Genomic DNA, 18,077 nt, shown 5'->3' with positions numbered 1-18,077 from the left:
GGAATTGTAGATTAGTGTGAGCTGCTGAAATGTCTGTGCAGTTTTGTTGTCTTAATGACTAACGGGGAGAGCCGGTGTCCTTCATGTGCAAGGCATTTTATAGCGACCTCATACCGATGTAAGCGCGACATTAATTGTCCGCTTCTGCATCGGCAGGATTTGCTGCTGAGCTGCACAAGACGTGCGACACATACTTATACACGCGTGCTTTGAACCCCGCCTACATGCTACCGTCTCAACATGCTGCTTGCGTTGCACTGTGCATCGACCTCTGTAGGGTCTTATTAGCATGGATTCAAGGTGGGGGTGTAAGCTCACTGCTCCCTGATCTTCTTATGACCCTGAGGCTTGAGGGGAGGGGACCCGGCATGCGTCAGTGCCCTCAACCCCTTTGACCCCATAATCCCAGTGGCGGTGGAGAAGGCAGTCAGTGGGCGACAGTGGCGGCGGCAGCCTGGTGATGGCTGTTATGTAACAAAGTAGGTCAAATCTCAGTCTCGAGCGCTGCTCTATTTCCCTGCCTGGATTTTAGGCTTCAGGCGCCAGGATGGTGATATCCAAACAGGACTCCCTGAAAGAGGAGAACCTATGCATTTGGAATGAGCGGACACGTTTTACTGCACTGAAATCCAGACGTATACATGGGAAATCCTAAAATTTGTCACAAGAATAGATAATAACATTAAAAAAAAATCACAAATTTTGTATATCGGGGACAGTAATATCCTGCTACACCAACACTAAAGTTGGCTTCAGTATAAAAATGTACATTTCTTAGAACAAACCTTTAGACTCAAAGCTCATATCTTTATACAGATTTTGACCAGAAGTCAAAAATTTAGGAGTGGCAAAAGTTGGACTGTGCATAGTTGGATTAATTTTTATTATAATGCTGAAACTTAACAGGTAATTAGCTTACCTAAGCTCCAAGGTGACATCTTAATATTACCATAGAAAGAAAACCATGTCATAGACCACAGATTATGCATTATTAAAGACTGAAAAAAGCTTCCTATGTTTATGGACATGCTTTTTTATGGATCCAGTAATTGTGAAAAGTAGCACTCCATTTATTTTGAGTGTGTTTTTAAGCCTTTTCCAGCATGAGAGTAACGATGATGGAATGTTTGGTCCACACTTAGGGGGCCTGGATAGTTTGAAGACATGAATATGGCACCTGCAAATGCGATTTAAAAAAAAAAAAAAAAGGGGAAAGTGTAAACATGGATAAAACATCAGACAAAACACGTAAATTTTAGCCTTTAAAAATGGAAGAAAACAGAAACAAAAAAAAAAGTTTATCTTGAAGGACAGAAGGAGAAAACCTGCTGATAGCATCCACCACAGAAAAAGCAGTATAGAGAGAATTACAGGAGGATTACAAGAAAATGAAAGACCACAAAAAGAGGTGTTGTTGCTTTACCAACTGCTGGCTGTTACTTCACTCAGGAGTTCCTGTTTGCAAATGCAAACACAAGAACAGGACTGGGAGGAACCTGGGGACTTCCCCAGACCCTCAGGTAGTCCCCAGAAGCTGCACCCGGCTGTTTAATACACTTTAATTTGATTAATCGCTTAATTGTTCAGTTATGTCAATAGCTGATGTTTTCTTTTGTAGAGCTGAAGACCTTGTTTGGGTAGCAGGCTCTGCATATGGCATAGATGAACATTTATCCCCTTCCAGCTTGTTCTTTCATAACAGTCACAGCTTTGAGATACTGATCTTCACAGAACTTTTGTCGATACCTAAATTTAGATCTGCTCCTTTTAACAACGGTGAAAACTTCTCGAGTCTGTCCCCTAGGAAAAAGTAGGATCTAGAAAAGTCCTTGAGTCCCGCTGTCATCTGGCCCCGCCCCTCTCAGCGAGTACAGTCTACATGCCTGCATTCTGCTCGCCTGCTCCGCCGTGACCTGACGAGATCAGACATCTCCCAGCGCCCCGCCCTCGCACGACTTCCCAACATACTAGAGTGGCTCATTTCTGGGGGCCTTTAAGCAGCTCCATCTTAACTTCTGTTTTGACTAGGATTGGGGGTGTGTGTGTGTGTGGGGGGGGGGGGGGGGGGCTGCAGTGCTGAGGCCATTTTTAATCAGCTGCTTCGCTGCGAACGCTAGCCCAAGCAGATGGGAGTCATTACTGAATGGCAGACGTGCTCAATTTACCGCACTGCACTGCCAGCTCTGTGTCCTTCGAAAAGTCATCTTCAGATTATTTTAAGTAGACCGCTGTCTGAATCACACTGATCCTGGGTTACGCTGACATGCGCATCGTCATTTGTAATCAACAGTAACTGTAAAATACACAAGTCTATTTAAAGTGCCCATTTGGTAGCTTATTGCATCAGATGTTCAGCTTGTCTGGGTTATATCATTACTAAAGGCTCCCTTCGGCTTCTAGACTGAATTCTAAGCACTGTCTGCATCTATAAATAAAATTCCCTCTGGGCTTCAAAGCTCTTTTAGTTTTTCTTCTTCAGAACTATGTGTCTGAATTGTTGTTTGTCTGATAACTTGACTTGCTTGGAAGTTGTTCGCCACATTTCCCTCTCCCTGGTTCCCTGCCGGTGCTCTTCTTGCATGCTTAATCATTGGTCCGTGGGTATGCTATGTCACGGCATGGCACAGGCTTTGTATTTACTTAGTGTCAAAACAATGAGTGTAATCCTGCTTGAATGAAATCTTGCCCCCACCCATTTCATGCCAATGAGATAATTAGTCCCATGTCTCATTTGCATGTGAGCAGGAAAGCCCCCCCCCTTTCTCCTTTCTCAAAGGCCTCCCCACCCTTCCCCCCCCTTTGAGACTGGCACTGGGCCCTGGGCAGTTTGGGCACCACCGCTGCCTCATTATTTGTCTATGTCTTAATCAGGATGCTACAGCCTGCCGACACCCTGCACTGGTCACGTATCAGGCTGCTCCTTGACCTCCTACAAGGCCCAACAATAAAGAGACAAAGAAAGACTCGAGTTTTCTTTCTTTTTTCCACTTATACATGACTTAACTCATGTAATTATGTAATTGTATTACTTTAGGACTCTTTAAGTATTTTTTCTATCATTTAATTGGAAAAATGTTTTTCCACGTATTAGCTTTTTTTAAAATTAAAGAGTCACAGAAGCTTGTCATTTTCCCAGAACTGCAGGAAATTCAATGTTTGTTTTTTTTCAAGTTCTCTAAAAATGTGAGGCTATTCAGTTTACAGTGATATAACACATATAACGGAATCAGCAGAGCAGAAACCTCTCACAATATAGAATGGTTTGCTTTATAAACCATTCTATACTTTGGTACTCCGACTTTCTCTCACAGTCCAAATACATGTAATTAGTGGTGTCAGGTTAACTGGTAAATTGCCCATAGGTGTGAATGGTTGTCTGTCTCTCTATGTTGACCCTGTCTGCAGATATTTGCAAATCTTCACCAATTATTATCAGCCTGTGTGACTGTATGTGGTTCCCCAGAGGTTGACAGATGTGAAAAATCTCTGGGCAACCACAGTTATTATTTTTTTTAAAATGTTAAGCACATTGAGTTTACATGCAATTAAATGTATCTTGCCAATAAAATTACTGTGGCATCCTCTTTTTACTTTAGTGTAACTGAGCTATTAACCATTACTATACAGTGAATATAACTATTAGCTGCAGCTGCATGTTTTCCTCCATTGTTCTTGCCCTGCTCTCCTTTTCAAACCTGAATATTGATCACTCTGCCATGCTACATGCAGCACTTCTTCTTTCCCCTGACCTTTGCATTTTTGCATATAGTGCTGCCTGAGCTGTTAACCTGGCGCTTGAATGGCAAAAACCTGAATGTAAAACTACTCAGTGGCTCTGACTGATGACCTGGAAGACTACACACATCAGCTAAACTGTCTCTGTTCAAGGCTTTTGTCAGGCTCTTCATTAAACGAGTAAAAGCCCAATCGAGGTCCTCTGACAGCGATGCAGGTTCACCACAGATGTCTGTCTTTTTTTTAACAGAGGCAGCGTTGCACAGCCTCCTGGGTGCTCTGACCAGCGAGACTTACAGCGACCCGACTCAACACCTGGAGCGGGAGCAGGCGCTGGCCAAGCAGTTCGCAGAGATCCTCCACTTCACGCTGCGCTTCGACGAGCTTAAAGTATGGCTCTTTATTTCTTTAAGTGTCAAATTTTAGCTGCTTCTGTAGGCTTTGCTCTCAATCGTCCAACAAGCTACTGATGCCCCTGGATTGATTTTTTTTTTTTTCTTTTTTCTCAGCTCTGTGCAGTTTTAAGCTGCCGCCAGTGAGCGCATGATTAGCATTTAATTAGAGCCCTGATACTGCTCTGCTGTTTATGATACTGTGGATGTCAGTGAAATGGCCAATAAGGGTTATTGCAAGGGGAAAAAGGTCTGCAAATTGTTGTTGCCCGAGCCAAGTTTTTCACAGCGTGGCAGGTTTTATATAAACGACAGGCAGAGGGAACTTTAAAAGTCTGATCTGGTTTGAATTCGGACACAAACTGCTGAAACGAAGCCGCGATTGAAGCATGTTTGTCGCTCAAATGCCCATTGTCAGAAACATAATTGTGTGAGCACTCATCTTGTAAGACACTGGGCCCACATCCCTGCTCCTTTGACACAAAAACGTAAAAAAAAAAAAAAAAGGCTCCCCGACTCCCTGAGGCGGTTTGCAGCGACGTCCCAATTAATGCCCACTACCCAGGCTGGCAGGATGAAAAACATGAAGGTAGGGGGTGCAAGGTGGCATGCCAGGCCCATTCATCAATCTTTCACACCCATGCACGGGCTTCTGACCTAGTTAAAGTGTCTGAGTGCTGTGCAGCCCCTCCCTGGCGAAGAAGCCTGTCTCTCCTGGTGGACGCGGTGGACGCAGACTGAGTACCAGTCTATTGTAGCAGGATTAGCATGCTGTCAGCGCAGCTTTGACTGTGACAAGCTCGTGCAGGAATGAGGATAATTAGCCACATGACGAGCACTCGCTTGTGGTGACTTTTGAAAAGAAGCTCTCTGGTTGGCCAGCTTCCCTTTAAAAAAAAAAAAAAAGTGGTCAGTTTGGCTCCACACTGCAAACCAGATGATTCATATATTGTAGGGAGTCATGTCAAAGGAGCTAATGGAGCCTTGTGGCTTTTATCTGAGGCTTTGAGGGTGCATAATGTCAGAGAATAAGCCTGCGTATATCCTGTGCTCACTCTAACCTCGCCTCTCCTTAATGAGACCCACAGCCAAAGCTCACGGCAGCAGGAAAAAAACCAAATATTTGCTGACAGGGCGAGCAGGGATGTGGACGTAAAAGGGGGCAGAATGAGTGTCAGACATTCAAATCCAGTTCAGCACATAAAATAGTAATTGTATCAGTGCTCTTTTTATGTCATTTCCCCCCCAAAGCTACATTTCTGCCTTGTTGGCTAAAGCTTTCTGTCATGACGATGGTGTGTTTGATCCAGAGCTGAATGTCCGGCTGCAGGCTGTCTCTCTCCCCTCTCTCTGTATTAGATTGCCTCCAAGCTTACATATATCTGTATATATAATATTTATATTTCTGTTTTGCAGATGACAAATCCAGCCATTCAGAATGACTTCAGTTACTATAGGAGAACACTGAGTCGAATGCGGATCAACAATGTACCGGTGAGCATGTTGCGCCCATCTCTGACATACAACTTCTCCTTTATCTTTTTTAGCATCTGTTAGCTCTTTGTTTTGGTTTAACAGCCCATTTATCTGCTATTAGAGCGTAGCAGATGGTGTTATTTTTGAGTAAAATTTTATTTAATTTTTGTCATAATTTAGTCTGTAATAATCTTATAATTCTTTTAGTTTTAGTCGACTAAAAATCGAAAGATTATAGCAGACTAAACTTGATTCAGTTGACTTAAATATAAAGTGTGAAAGTTTCTCATGGTTTTACTGGTGAGTGCCTTATTTTCTTTGTGAAATGCATCCATATGTCTCCTCTTCTCTTCCTCTTAGGCGTTGACATTTTGTCGCACTTTTATGAGAAACGGGGAGCATGGCAGATTGTACCCTTTCCCGTGGGCACATAAAATTGTTCATATTTAACCTTACTGTGCAAGGACATTACTTCCGATTGGATCACTTTTAAACTTGTCCCACCTCTCTGCACCACTCGGTTGGTTCTGATTGTGTCTCGCTTCTCCAGAATATTTAGGTTTTTTAAATATTTTTATTCACTGACTAAAGTGTCAGTGCATTTCATCGTCTTCTTTTCCATGAGAAAAAAAGAACGATGAAAACTATGACTAAAATGACTGGTGTGTGATGTTGCAAGAACTTTTTATTTAAATCAAAATATGACCCACAAATTATATTTTCTTTTATTTTACACGGACCACACTGACTTTACTGACTAAACGGTTTTCACTTCAGCTTTTAACTGCTGCAGAAACTCAACACACGTGGTGCTGTGGACATGGTCAGCATCAACTGACCATCAGCGTTGGCCTTACTTGAGAATCGGTGTCGGTTTGAATGTGTGTTATATTTAGAACATTATCACTGCTTTTGCTGCCGACAGATGGCTCTCTCTGATGAAGAAGGGAAGCTGTTTCACTCCACCAGACTCCATTGGCAAAACGAGTATTTTTTCTTTGCAAAACATGGGAATGGTTCATCTATTGCTGGCTTGACCAGATGGTTTGTCTGTGCTGTTGTGCATTTATGGTTATTAAAGCAGTTTGGGTGTGAATTGAAAAAAGTCACGCTAATTAAACTAACAACTCCCATGTTCTGTCAGGTAAAACTCACTGTTTGTGTCAGTGGTGGTTTCGAAAGGAGTGGTTTGGGTCTTAATGTTCCTGATTTTGGTGTTAACACTTTTATTATGATTCAGAATTATATTTTGAAATACCAAAAGCACCCAAACAGACTAACCGGCTGATGCAGTGGTTAACCAACTGTAAGATTTCTGTTTTTGTCAGCACAAACTGGTGGCTTTGATGACTTCCGTTCCTCATCAGAGGGAGACATCTGTGGCAGCTTATAGCTTATTTGCTATTCTTGCATTGAATCAATGTATGACATAAGTCGCCTTTATGGTTTGCATGTGTAGCTCTGCAGTTTTGCTGCTGAAATACTGGTTGTTGTTATTGTGGTTTCCCTCTTCAAGTTAAGCCATTATCTTCCAGTATCTTTCATAAATGGTGGCAGAGTAAAAAGTTGAAGGAAACAACAGTATTGAATGGACCAGTCACAGTGATGCCTTCAGCACAGTTATTTTTCTAGGGAAGTGCACGGCAGCTTCTGGCATAAGTTGTGGTGGAGGGTTTGTTGTTAACGCAGAAGCATAAATCCCGGATAAGCCCCCAAATTACTTTAAATACAGATTAAAGTTAAACTGACAGTAATTTATTTATTTTTAAACTGGCATAATACAAACGGCGTACCAAAAAAAGCTGATGTTGTTTAAAATGTAAATTTAAAAAACAGAATGCAATGATTTACAGATTTTTATGAACCAGATTTTATTTACAATAGAACACAGGAAATATCGAAGCATTGGAAACGACTGTGGCATGAATTTTAGCTCAGCATTTATTGGTTAAATACTTTCTTCTTGGAAAGTGGAGTAGTATTTATACCTGGTATTAAACACGTGTATAATCATTTCTCCTGTAATTTACCTTTTCTTCACTTTGATAATGAAGGCCAATGCCAGTGTCAGTGCTGCGCATTGTGCTTGCTACCTCGCTGTAATGACTGACTGTCCATTAAAGCAGCAGAGCCGCTTTAATGGACTTTGTTTCGCTTGTGCGTTTCCCGGTAAAACGGTCAAAATGTCATGTTTTCTTTCTACCTGTTCATCACTGTGATGAGTGAGGTCCAGGTGCAAATTCAGTTTATGAAGAAATGAGATCTCTTCATGTAGGTCTATGTGTGCCTCTTACTTACATGCAAGGACTTCCCATGCTGTCCATGTGTAAGGAGACCAGAGAAAGTCAATGTCATTCAGCACTTTGAAGTGAATTAAGATAACCTTGACCGACACATAAAGGGGTGGTAAATGCATTACAGAGTTACCCAGGCAACTGGAGCCTGAAATCTCCAATAGAGTGACCATCAGCTACAAAGAGATGTCCTATGTGGATGCACCTTTAGGCTTTAGTTTACTCTGTGCACTTTTGCACATATGCACCTTGCTGTGTGGACACCCAACTTTGTGAACATAACTCGAGAATGAGGTGATGTACGGTTTTCAAATTGATACCATAGATGTGTTTTTTGTCTTGTCGTCCTCCCTTCAGCCCCAACCGGTCATGGCAGATGGCTGCACCTCCCTGAGCCTGGGTCTGCCAGAGGTTGAGGGAAACGTGGGGTAGTAAAATTGGTCATTTTTAGCTGCATATGAGGAAAAATAAACCAAAACTGCACTCAGTTCAGACCCGCCTGACAGGAGCTTTTATTTCTTAAAGCAGAACATGTCATTAGACAAATGGGCCCAGACAAGTTGTCGTTAGGACCTGTCAACGCTGAAAGACGCTCGGGCCGCCGTCCCTCCTCGCAGCTCCGTCGCACTTGGTTTAGTCAGCGCTCAGACGACTGAATCATTCAGACATCCGAGATGAAACGCAACTGTCCCGGCTCAAACATTCTTTGAGCTCATGTGTCATCATCGTTTGTTAAAAAACCCAAAGTGGTTTGAAAGTTTGGGGCGATTATTCATATTCCGTCAGTGCTCTCATGAAGGCAGGAAGTGTTGTTGTTATTTAAATACGCAGACAAATTTAGAACAGGCTGTTCAAGAGACGCCTTATTCTTTTGTTGTCCGCCAGGTGTTTTCAGCGTCTCATCTGAAACGGCAAAGCGGCAGTCAGCTGGGAAACCGGGGGAGGGAGGAGCAGGAGGGCTGTGTCACAGGGTTTATATCAGTGTTTTCCTGTCGGTGTTTTATTTAACGAAGCAGCTTTTCATCTGCACAAACAGTCTGTTAAAGCTGCTTCGCATCAAATAAACTAATAATACATCCTGATGTTCTCTCGCACCTTTTCATTCAGAGTTTTTTAAATAAAATTTCACAGCATCGCCACAGTGTAGAGCGCAAAGTGGCTTTAATGTCCCTCCAAGCGTGTCAGCTACACGGCCACCTTCGTGGTCGCTTTCTTTTCTCAGTCTCCTTGTAAAGTAGCTTTAACTGGCAGCTCTTCTAATAACAGAGATAACCACGTTTGAGTTTGATTATTTTAAGATCAGAGGTCCAGAACACTAAACATGCAGTCAGTGGATTCAAGCTTTGTTTTTTTTGTTTGCAGGCAGAAGGTGAGAATGAAGTCAACAATGAATTGGCCAATCGGATATCTCTCTTCTACGCCGATGCCACGCCCATGCTGAAGACGTTAAGTGACGGCACAACGAAGTTTGTTTCTGAGGTGAGACTCAGAAACAAAAATATTGGATACTTTATTTTCTTTTAGTGTGTGTGTGTGTGTGTGTGTGTGTGTGTGTGTGTATCCACTCAAGTCATTCCTCCCTCCTTACAGAACAAGAACCTGCCCATCGAGAACACGACGGACTGCTTAAGCACGATGGCGAGCGTGTGCAAAGTCATGCTGGAAACACCGTAAGTGACCTCCTCCGCGTGTTAAATACGCCATTCACGGCTTTGCGTCTTATCCCTCCTCTTCCTCCTCCTGCTGTCAGGGAGTATCGCAGCCGTTTCACAAGCGAGGACACGGTGTCCTTCTGCCTCAGGGTGATGGTCGGGGTGATCATCTTGTACGACTACGTCCATCCCGTAGGAGCGTTCGCCAAGTCGTCCAAAATCGACGTGAGTGTAGACACGTTCACGCCAAACTTCTCACTCGCAGCTTCTTCTACAGCTAACGGTCTCTTTCTGTGCCACAGATGAAAGGCTGCATCAAAGTCCTCAAAGATCAGCCGCCAAACAGCGTAGAAGGCCTTCTCAACGCTCTCAGGTCAGTTCTTGTTCCGATTATTAAAAAAAATAAAAAATAAAAATCCCTGCTGCCCAGCGTGAAATGTGATTGCAGCCCGTGAGCAGGCTTTTAAACTGAACAGGAGCAGGCTGCTCACGCTGTGAGTTGGATGAGTTGGTTCCTGTTCACAAGCAGCAGACAGACCTCATCCCCTTCAGCGCAGTGACTCATCCTCCACGCCGTCCAGCGGGGGATTCGGTCAGCTGTGAGCCTGATCCGGGTTGGGTGTCAAAGCCTCTCCACAAAGGCCGATTACATGTGACACCAGGTCCCCTCGCGCCCTCACAAATTTCACCCACCTCACCTCGCTCTCGCAGCTGCTGACAGCTTTGAGTCGACCTTACATCTGTGTGTTTGTGTGTGTGGGGAGCCCGAGGCGGGCCGGCTCTACCGGGCCACACGAGGTTATTTTCATGCGAAAGCTGACAGATTTTCTCTCAGTGATTGCCACACTGATGTGACGGAGGATGATAGTGTATGTTAGACACATGCAGTGCTGGACAGTAATGAAGTCAAAGTTCAAGCTCACTTTACTGCACTATTTATCTGACATTTACTGGAAGATTTTCTAATTTACCGTTTTGTTTGTATCAAAACAAACAACACAGCCAAGGTAAAAGGAAAGTACAAACTCTTTCATTTCTAAGATGGGCTTAGACGAACAACATCATGGCACATTACACTGTGTCGTTATTTGCAGTCAGTACATCCTTACTGCTTCCTCAGGAATTAAGAGGGCAAGTAGCAGCCAGCTGCTGCTAATCAAATGCAATAGACTAACGATCATCAGCAAGTGTGAGCAGCTCTATAAGAACAGAGGTTTTGACAGTTTGCTGGTCTGAAGCATTCAGATAAGTGCAATGTCAGTCTTAACAGGAGTGGACATCCCAGCTAATTCACTCCAGGATCAGATCAAGCAGCGCTCAGAGAAACTGCAAAAAAAACCAGAACTCAGATCTCAGGCTGTATTGACCTCGTTTTAAAACCTGCTAATGACCAGATAACTTTTATGCCCCGATAGTGCAAACCTTAGAATTGACAGAGGGTGTACTTTCATTTTTTGCTATCAATGTATAATAAATAAATACAGTAATACAAACACTGGGGCTCTTTGCCATGTTTCAGCTTCATTAGCAGCCGCATCAAAGCAGGACTGCAGCTTCCTGTTATTTTCATCAATATTTAAACTGCAGATCGGGCCGGTGTGTCAGGTTGTTGCAGGAGTTCTCAAAATCTTGCGGGCAGATTTACATGAAAATTTTACCACCAGCATGGCCCAACTTGGAATTGATCCAGATCTGGATGATTCTTCTTTTTTATTTAATTGTAGCGTTTTTAAAAATATGGCCTCAGAGCAGGTTTCAGTATACGGGGCGCCTGCTCTCCCACGTGAGCTGCAGACACAACACTTTTGGAGTCTTTAAAGGAAGCTGCTGCTGCTGCTGCTGCTGCTGATCATGATGAGAAAAATTAGTAGGAACTGGAGTTAAAGAAAATATCACAAACTGAGGCAAGAATTCAATGAATGCATCATGTGGTGGCTTTGGCGTTGGTACGCAGCCTCGGAGCGCTTCTTTTGATCGATAAGACGTGGAAATGCTTCCTTTTGTTAACAGTGTCGACTCATTCTCACTCAAATTAAGCTTCACGTGAAAACACACAGCCTTCAGATTTAAAGAGTGTGAATCTTTTAAAGGTACAAATACTGCAGAAACAATAACTCCTTACTTTGTAATAAGAGTTCCTGGCAGAGCAATAGTTCTTGTTTCTGTGTAGTCTATAAAGTCTATATTAAAAAACTGCTTCAAACTTCATTTTTAGCAGAACAAACCTTGAACATGTTACAACTCGAGAAGCAGAAACCAGAGCATTCACAAGTGTGATTTCCCATCGGACGTTTTGTTTTTAGTAACAGTTTAAATCTTTACATATAATCCAAAGAGGCTTAAGTCGGATCAAAAGGTTAAAGGAGAAGAAAGCTGCCTTCTACTGTTTGGAGGAGATTGACACCAGATCAGGAACCAGTGTGGACGAAAGGAAATGCTTCAGTATTAACATTTACCCCGTTGAAGAGGACGTTTTCAGCTAAACGAGGACTTTCACTTTGAGAGCTCGAGCATATTTTGTTCATAATACTTCAGTATTTTCACTCTTTGTTCTTCTACTGAAGTGCACATTTGCTTTTTCTCTCTCTCTCGCCTGCAGGTACACAACCAAGCATTTAAACGATGAATCAACCAACAAGACTATCAAGAGCATGCTGCAGTAGGACTGAGCTGCTAGGACTGCTGAAGGGAGACGCCGCTCTCTCGAATGTCGCTGCACAGAATGTTGTCTTTTTTTTTTTTCTTCCTTTGTTTGCTTTTTTAAATGGAAAAGAGCTACTGCTCCGCCCTCTTTTATACTGCAAAATGCTACTGCCATTGTAAACGTCTTTTTTGGTGCCAAAAAGATGTCGCTGATATGTAATGTTTTCGATAAAAGCCCATGCCGCTATGGCAGCTAATGAAAGCATTGTGGATGCTCCGGTTTTTATTTTAAACATGTCTTCTTTTTTTTCCCTGTGTAAGGGGACGGGAGTTCTGACTTGAAAATTTAATACAGAGAGATATATAGAGACGTATATATTATTTTTGGTTGATTTGTTATTTAATTCCATCTTCTGCATGATTACGAAACAAAATAGTCTTTTCCTTGTATTTAAAGTAAAACAAAACAAAAGCAATGGTTCCTCTTAATTTGTCTGCTCTTTTGTGCTTTCATAATTAAATGTTTTGTTATTGAAATGGTACTTGTTGAATTGAGATTAAGAGTACTGTTTTTATATTTTTTATAGGTTTTAATTTGTGCATATGTCTTTTTTTTGTTTTTTTTTTAGTTGTGTTGTATTTTTTAGTTGAAAACTTTAAACTGTGATACGTTCAAAATCAAATTAAAACTGGGAGTGTGTACTGTACATGCACAGTATGTTGTGGCTGGAGAAATTAAAAGGAGAACTCTTGTTTTCTACGACCCCGACTCGTCAGGTTTGATCTCTTCTCGCCGTCTCCGGGCGGCCGGAGGGGAAGATTGAGAACTCAGTGACACACAGTTTTTTAAACTTAAAACCAAAATAAGCAACTTTAACACTTCAAAGCAGTCCTCTTAATCTAATTGCCAAATTATGTCTGTTCACCTTCATGTGAAGGTCAATAACGCTCTCAGGGTTGATGTTAAGTAATGGTAGTTACAAATAACTGAAACCAGCCGAGCGCAGCAGAATATTAATAAAATGGATTAAGTGAAATCCACCTTCACTACCTGCAGGACTGACTTAACATTAATGCATTGATAATTACAGCGCAGAAAACCCTTTTTTCCTGTATTTCGAATGTAATTTAAGCATGATTTGATTTATTTACTGATGGTGGGTCTTGACAAAGCCCCTCAGTTCAGTCTGACTGAAACAGGACATTTTTGCACCCCTATGCCTGCTTTTAGGAAGGAGGGTGGAGCTTCTGTGCTCGCAGCCCTAGATGACCATATTAGGTATATCCACTCTTGCTGACATCACTCAGAGTCAACAGCAGTGTTGGTCAAGTTACTTGAAAAAAGTAATCAGTAACTAATTACTGATTACTTCCCCAAAAAAGTAATCCCGTTACTTTACTGATTACTTATTTTCAAAAGTAATTAATTACTTAGTTACTTTTTAGAAACACGATTTACAACCTGAAGAGGTGATAAAGCGATAGATCTTTCAGCCCAATTCTACTTTTTCTGCATAATCTATCATACAAAATGTAATCAAATGGAAAAGTCTCTTTTTTAACTTGTTTTATCAGTTTTAATCTTTTAACTTTATGCATCAAGCAAAAATTAAATTATATGCAACATTCTCTGACTTGAATAAATTAGTTTAACATTTAAACTTATTTTCTGCACATTCCAGAACATAAAATAAAATATTTTTTGTGTTTACACTCAGTCTTTCAAATAGATGCAAGTAAAACGCAGCAGAAAATAAATAAAGTCAAAGACTCAGCGGTCCTGTTGCTCTATTTTCACCTGTAAAGCAGGAGTGGAGTAGGCGGAGGTTTACCCTGGTGCAGGTGTGCCGCGGTCAGTGGAAGAATCCGCGAGTTTCTCTGTGAGTTTCCCATTATGTTGTTGCGCACTCGGTGCTTGCTCGGAAGTTTAGGGGGTTTTTTCGCTGTAAAAAAGTTTTCTTCCCACGCATGATGGACGCTAATGTTTTTGTCACTTTTTATGGAATCAAACTCAAAGTAAAGTCAGTGCTTCCACGCTTTAAACGCTGCACGCTCATACTCTCTCCCACAATCGATATGTGATCCATTGTTGATCTGCACACAGCTGGTGTCACTAATGGCGCACTCGCTTACGTCACTGTCATGAGACATTCTAGCAAAAAATCACGGTTTTAGTAACGCAGTAACGCAGCGTTCCTACGGGAAAGTAACGGTAATCTAATTACCGTTTTTGCAATAGTAATCCCTTACTTTACTCGTTACTTGAAAAAAGTAATCAGTGAACTGTGGATGTAACAGCTGGTCAACAGTAGAAAAAAAGAGTCTGGTGCCTAAGCACCATTTAATATGAGCATCCTTCATTGTGATACTTTATATTTGTGACACTGTGAGTTCCCATGGAAATCGGCTTTTAACAGTCCCTAAAGTGATGGCTCAAAACAAACTGCAAAAGCACCTGATGATCAACGCTGATGTTGTTGGAGGCTAAGTAGATGAATCACAACCCGGGCTTCCACAGCCAGTCAACACTAAGGATGAATGACGACAGAGCAGGTTAATAAGGATGACAGAAAAAATGAGTGAACTGTGGATGTAACAGCTGATTAAAGGAACCTGTTGGCAGTTTAATCTGTCAGCAGGTGCAACAGAGCAACCATTTTTGGGCCACCTGATGAACGTGAGTCTCTTATAGTTATGTTGTTGGTCTCCACCACCTGTTGAGGGATGTATTTTTCTCTTTAGCTGCTAAATGTTGCACTGTGTTCACTAGTCAGTCTCTGATTTACAGTACAGGCACAAACTGAGAAGGGCCCCCTCTTTAAGGTTCATTTAATGTGTTAGGCTAACCTGCACATATAGAGGGAGGTGTGGCACTCTCCTCCAACAGCACCAAACCTACACCTGTTTTCTTTTAGGTGCCTGTTTGTTTGTTTCAGCTGATTCAGTTTGGCCTAGAATCTTGTGTTGGGTTTTGCAGGTAATTGTTTTTGCATTATTAAACTGCAGCAGGTTGGAGCATCCCATTTCAAATGGGCTCTGTGAGCTATACATTTGGGGGTTTAATAATAGTACCCCAATGTAACCACATGTCCACAGTTCAGTTCCTTGACATTCATTCAGTTTCCTCTTTCTGCCCGTGATTATTGTCTGTCCTCTTCAGACCGCCGGAAGTCTGATAGAGGTACAAAAGCATTAAGAGCTAGTACGAGGTTGAGCAGGCAGTACTTTCTATCCACTTCCTGTGTGTCCTTTGCCCTGCTTTCTTTTCCTGATTTGTCTACATTTACACTTTACAGTTGTGGTCTCATCACTCATCATGGGCATTAATGTTTGTGGTGATTTTTGTCTTTTAATGTTTTCTTTCAACTGTTCCTTTTCCAGGGTGGAATGATCTTTAATGACTTTAAAAACAAGGACTGGGTGCACAAGTTTTAATCTATTTTAGATATTATAATCCACACAGTGTCCAAAGTGTACACACAGGCTCAAATATATACATACAATCAAGTAAAACTTTTAGTAAGCTGTGCTGAAGGTTCTACAAGGTCTTTTAATTTGAGAAGGCCAAGGCCCATTAACCTCTGGTTAGTGCTCATGACTTACTACAGCTGGTAGTTTCTCTTTGGCAGCATAAAGAGGATTTGTTTGACAGCTCTCATTGAACTGACCAATACTCATTACTTCAAACAACTGAACATAAGTACAAATTATTCAGCTTTCAAATCCAAGACTGTACCAACTATCAGGCATGGTGGTGGTAGCATCATGCTCCGGGGCTGTTTTGGTGCGAATGGTAATGCTACATTACACATAGTGGATGGAATAATATAAAAAGGAGGACTACCTCCAAATTCATTAACTTGAAACTTGGACACAGTTGGATGTTCCTGCAGGACAATGATCCCAGACATATAAAAAGTGGTTTGGGATGGATAAAGCAGGCATTATTATGACATTAAGCTCCTGGAAAAACCTTCACAAAGCCCCAAACTCAACACTTTGGAAAATTTGTGGACTATTTGTAAAAATTTGACCAATTCTGTCCAGAAGAGCAGTCACAAATCCAGCCAGAATTATGCCACCAGCCTGTTGATTGGTACCAAAAAGGTACAACTTCCTAAGGGACATTTAACGAAATATCAGTGAAGACGTATGTATATATATTTGAGCCTGTGAAATGAAAACCTACAAACCCAATTCTTGTTTTTAAAGTTATTAAACATGTATGCTGTACAACCGATAAATAAATCATTAAAATCCCCAAATTACCATGACATTCGTGCCCAATATGAGTGCACGTAAACTTCACATCTGCACAGAGGGTTAATTACCGAGCACTAGAGATACAAACAGGCCTGCTGTTGTGCACAGTTTCCACCTTCATGCCGAGCTAAACTAAACGGCTGTAGTCTGTAGAGTCATATTTAGTGTACACATAAACAAGCAGTAGAATAATCCTCTCCTCTCTCCTATGCAATATGAAAATAATAGTAACAAGACAAAAAGTACTGTTTTGTTTGTCTGCTAATGAAAAGCATCCATTTCCCCCAGTGACACCTTTGTTAAATGAGCTTTTCATTTCTCCTCTTTTCGCCTTTTACGACCACTCAAAGTCTGCTATACTTAATGGCTCACTAAGAAACATAATTACACGATGTCAGTGACAAGTGGTCATCTCTCTTTATCTAAAACCAAAAAAAAAGCTTTTCAGGATCCATTATTCCTTTCCTCCACATTAAAGGTTTTCTCCTGTTCCATCCATGCTCCGGTAAAAAAGAAAGATCCTTTCTAATCATTCTCACTCTCCTAACCTTTTTATTTTTCCTCCTCTTTTCAGTCGTGACACACAGAGAGAGGGAGCAAAAAGAAGGGGGCCACTCTCGTGTGGCCACTGCAGCAAAACTTCTCAGGGTCAAAGGCAGACAGACAGCAGAGCGTGCATGGGTGTGTCCTCTGCAGCATCGCTGCACTAACAGACTGGGGGGAAAAAAGGGAAGGAAACGAGAGGGAGTGAAGGAGGAGATGGGAGGCAAGCGGAGCGGTTTAATCTTGGGTGGGTTTAAAATCCTTGAGGGAGAGTTATAGAAAAGCACGGTGGGGGTGGGGGTGTATAGCTTCTGTTGCATTTTTTAAATGCAGCTCAAACGTGGTTGCAGGGCATGCGACGCGCACAGAATAGCTGCCTTTTTGTCACCGTGACTCCTTCTCATTGGGGAGCGTTGACCTTGTTTCCCACCCACCGTGACCCTCCATGCAGAAGCTTTCACTGCATCATCGGGGCTGCAGGCGGAGACGGCGGCCCTGCTGTCCAGACGAATGAAGCCTTTCTGAGCTGTATTCAATCTAATATCAAAGTCAACCTTTCCTCTCACCTGAGAATGATCATAACGGAGCAGCGTGGAGGCGTGGAAGCCAAAAAAAGAAGAAAAAGACTGAATTAATGATGTTTTTAAAGTGTATTAAACCTCCAAATGTTATTACAGATTGATGCTTGAAGCTACAGGATCAGATCATGTGTGAATATCGGCAAATGCTGATTACACCCACAGCATCCCTGCTCTGTCACTAGAGCCACAGACTTAATAAAAGAAGGAAAAAAGGGAAGGACCATGTCTATGGTATCAGATAAGAGCAGCAAGCTTGGGAAAATGACCTTCACGCAGATTAAATCCTGCAAACACAGATATCAGCTAATTAGTGCAACACACAGAATCTCACCCGCTATAACTGGAGTTCCCAGATTCAATCTATATCATCAAATTATGAGAACTTTCTTCTCACCTACCTTTGATCTGCCTGAAAATGTTTTTGTTTGACCATTAAAATGATTGCTTTGAAATCTGAGCTTCTCTTCTACATGCAGCTGATTGGAAACCCCGGGGTCC

At 41.9% G+C, this 18,077-nt stretch overlaps 1 protein-coding gene across 1 annotated transcript in view; it reads left to right on the top strand.

The window, feature by feature from the left end:
• The window catches only part of fam49bb (family with sequence similarity 49 member Bb), a 40,771-nt gene extending 27,816 nt beyond the window's left edge, over positions 1-12,955 (top strand). The window contains exons 6-12 of the mRNA XM_026179892.2: positions 3,986-4,125; positions 5,544-5,621; positions 9,260-9,376; positions 9,488-9,567; positions 9,648-9,774; positions 9,852-9,922; positions 12,149-12,955. Coding sequence (XP_026035677.1) covers positions 3,986-4,125; positions 5,544-5,621; positions 9,260-9,376; positions 9,488-9,567; positions 9,648-9,774; positions 9,852-9,922; positions 12,149-12,212 — 677 coding nt within the window. The 3' untranslated portion in view covers positions 12,213-12,955. The remainder of the gene's footprint in view (positions 1-3,985; positions 4,126-5,543; positions 5,622-9,259; positions 9,377-9,487; positions 9,568-9,647; positions 9,775-9,851; positions 9,923-12,148) is intronic.
• Positions 12,956-18,077: the final 5,122 nt, after the last annotated feature.

Source organism: Astatotilapia calliptera, chromosome 9, assembly GCF_964374335.1.
Source record: "Astatotilapia calliptera chromosome 9, fAstCal68.1, whole genome shotgun sequence".
Classification (NCBI taxonomy): domain Eukaryota; kingdom Metazoa; phylum Chordata; class Actinopteri; order Cichliformes; family Cichlidae; genus Astatotilapia; species Astatotilapia calliptera.
This window is presented reverse-complemented; position numbering and strand designations above follow the sequence as displayed.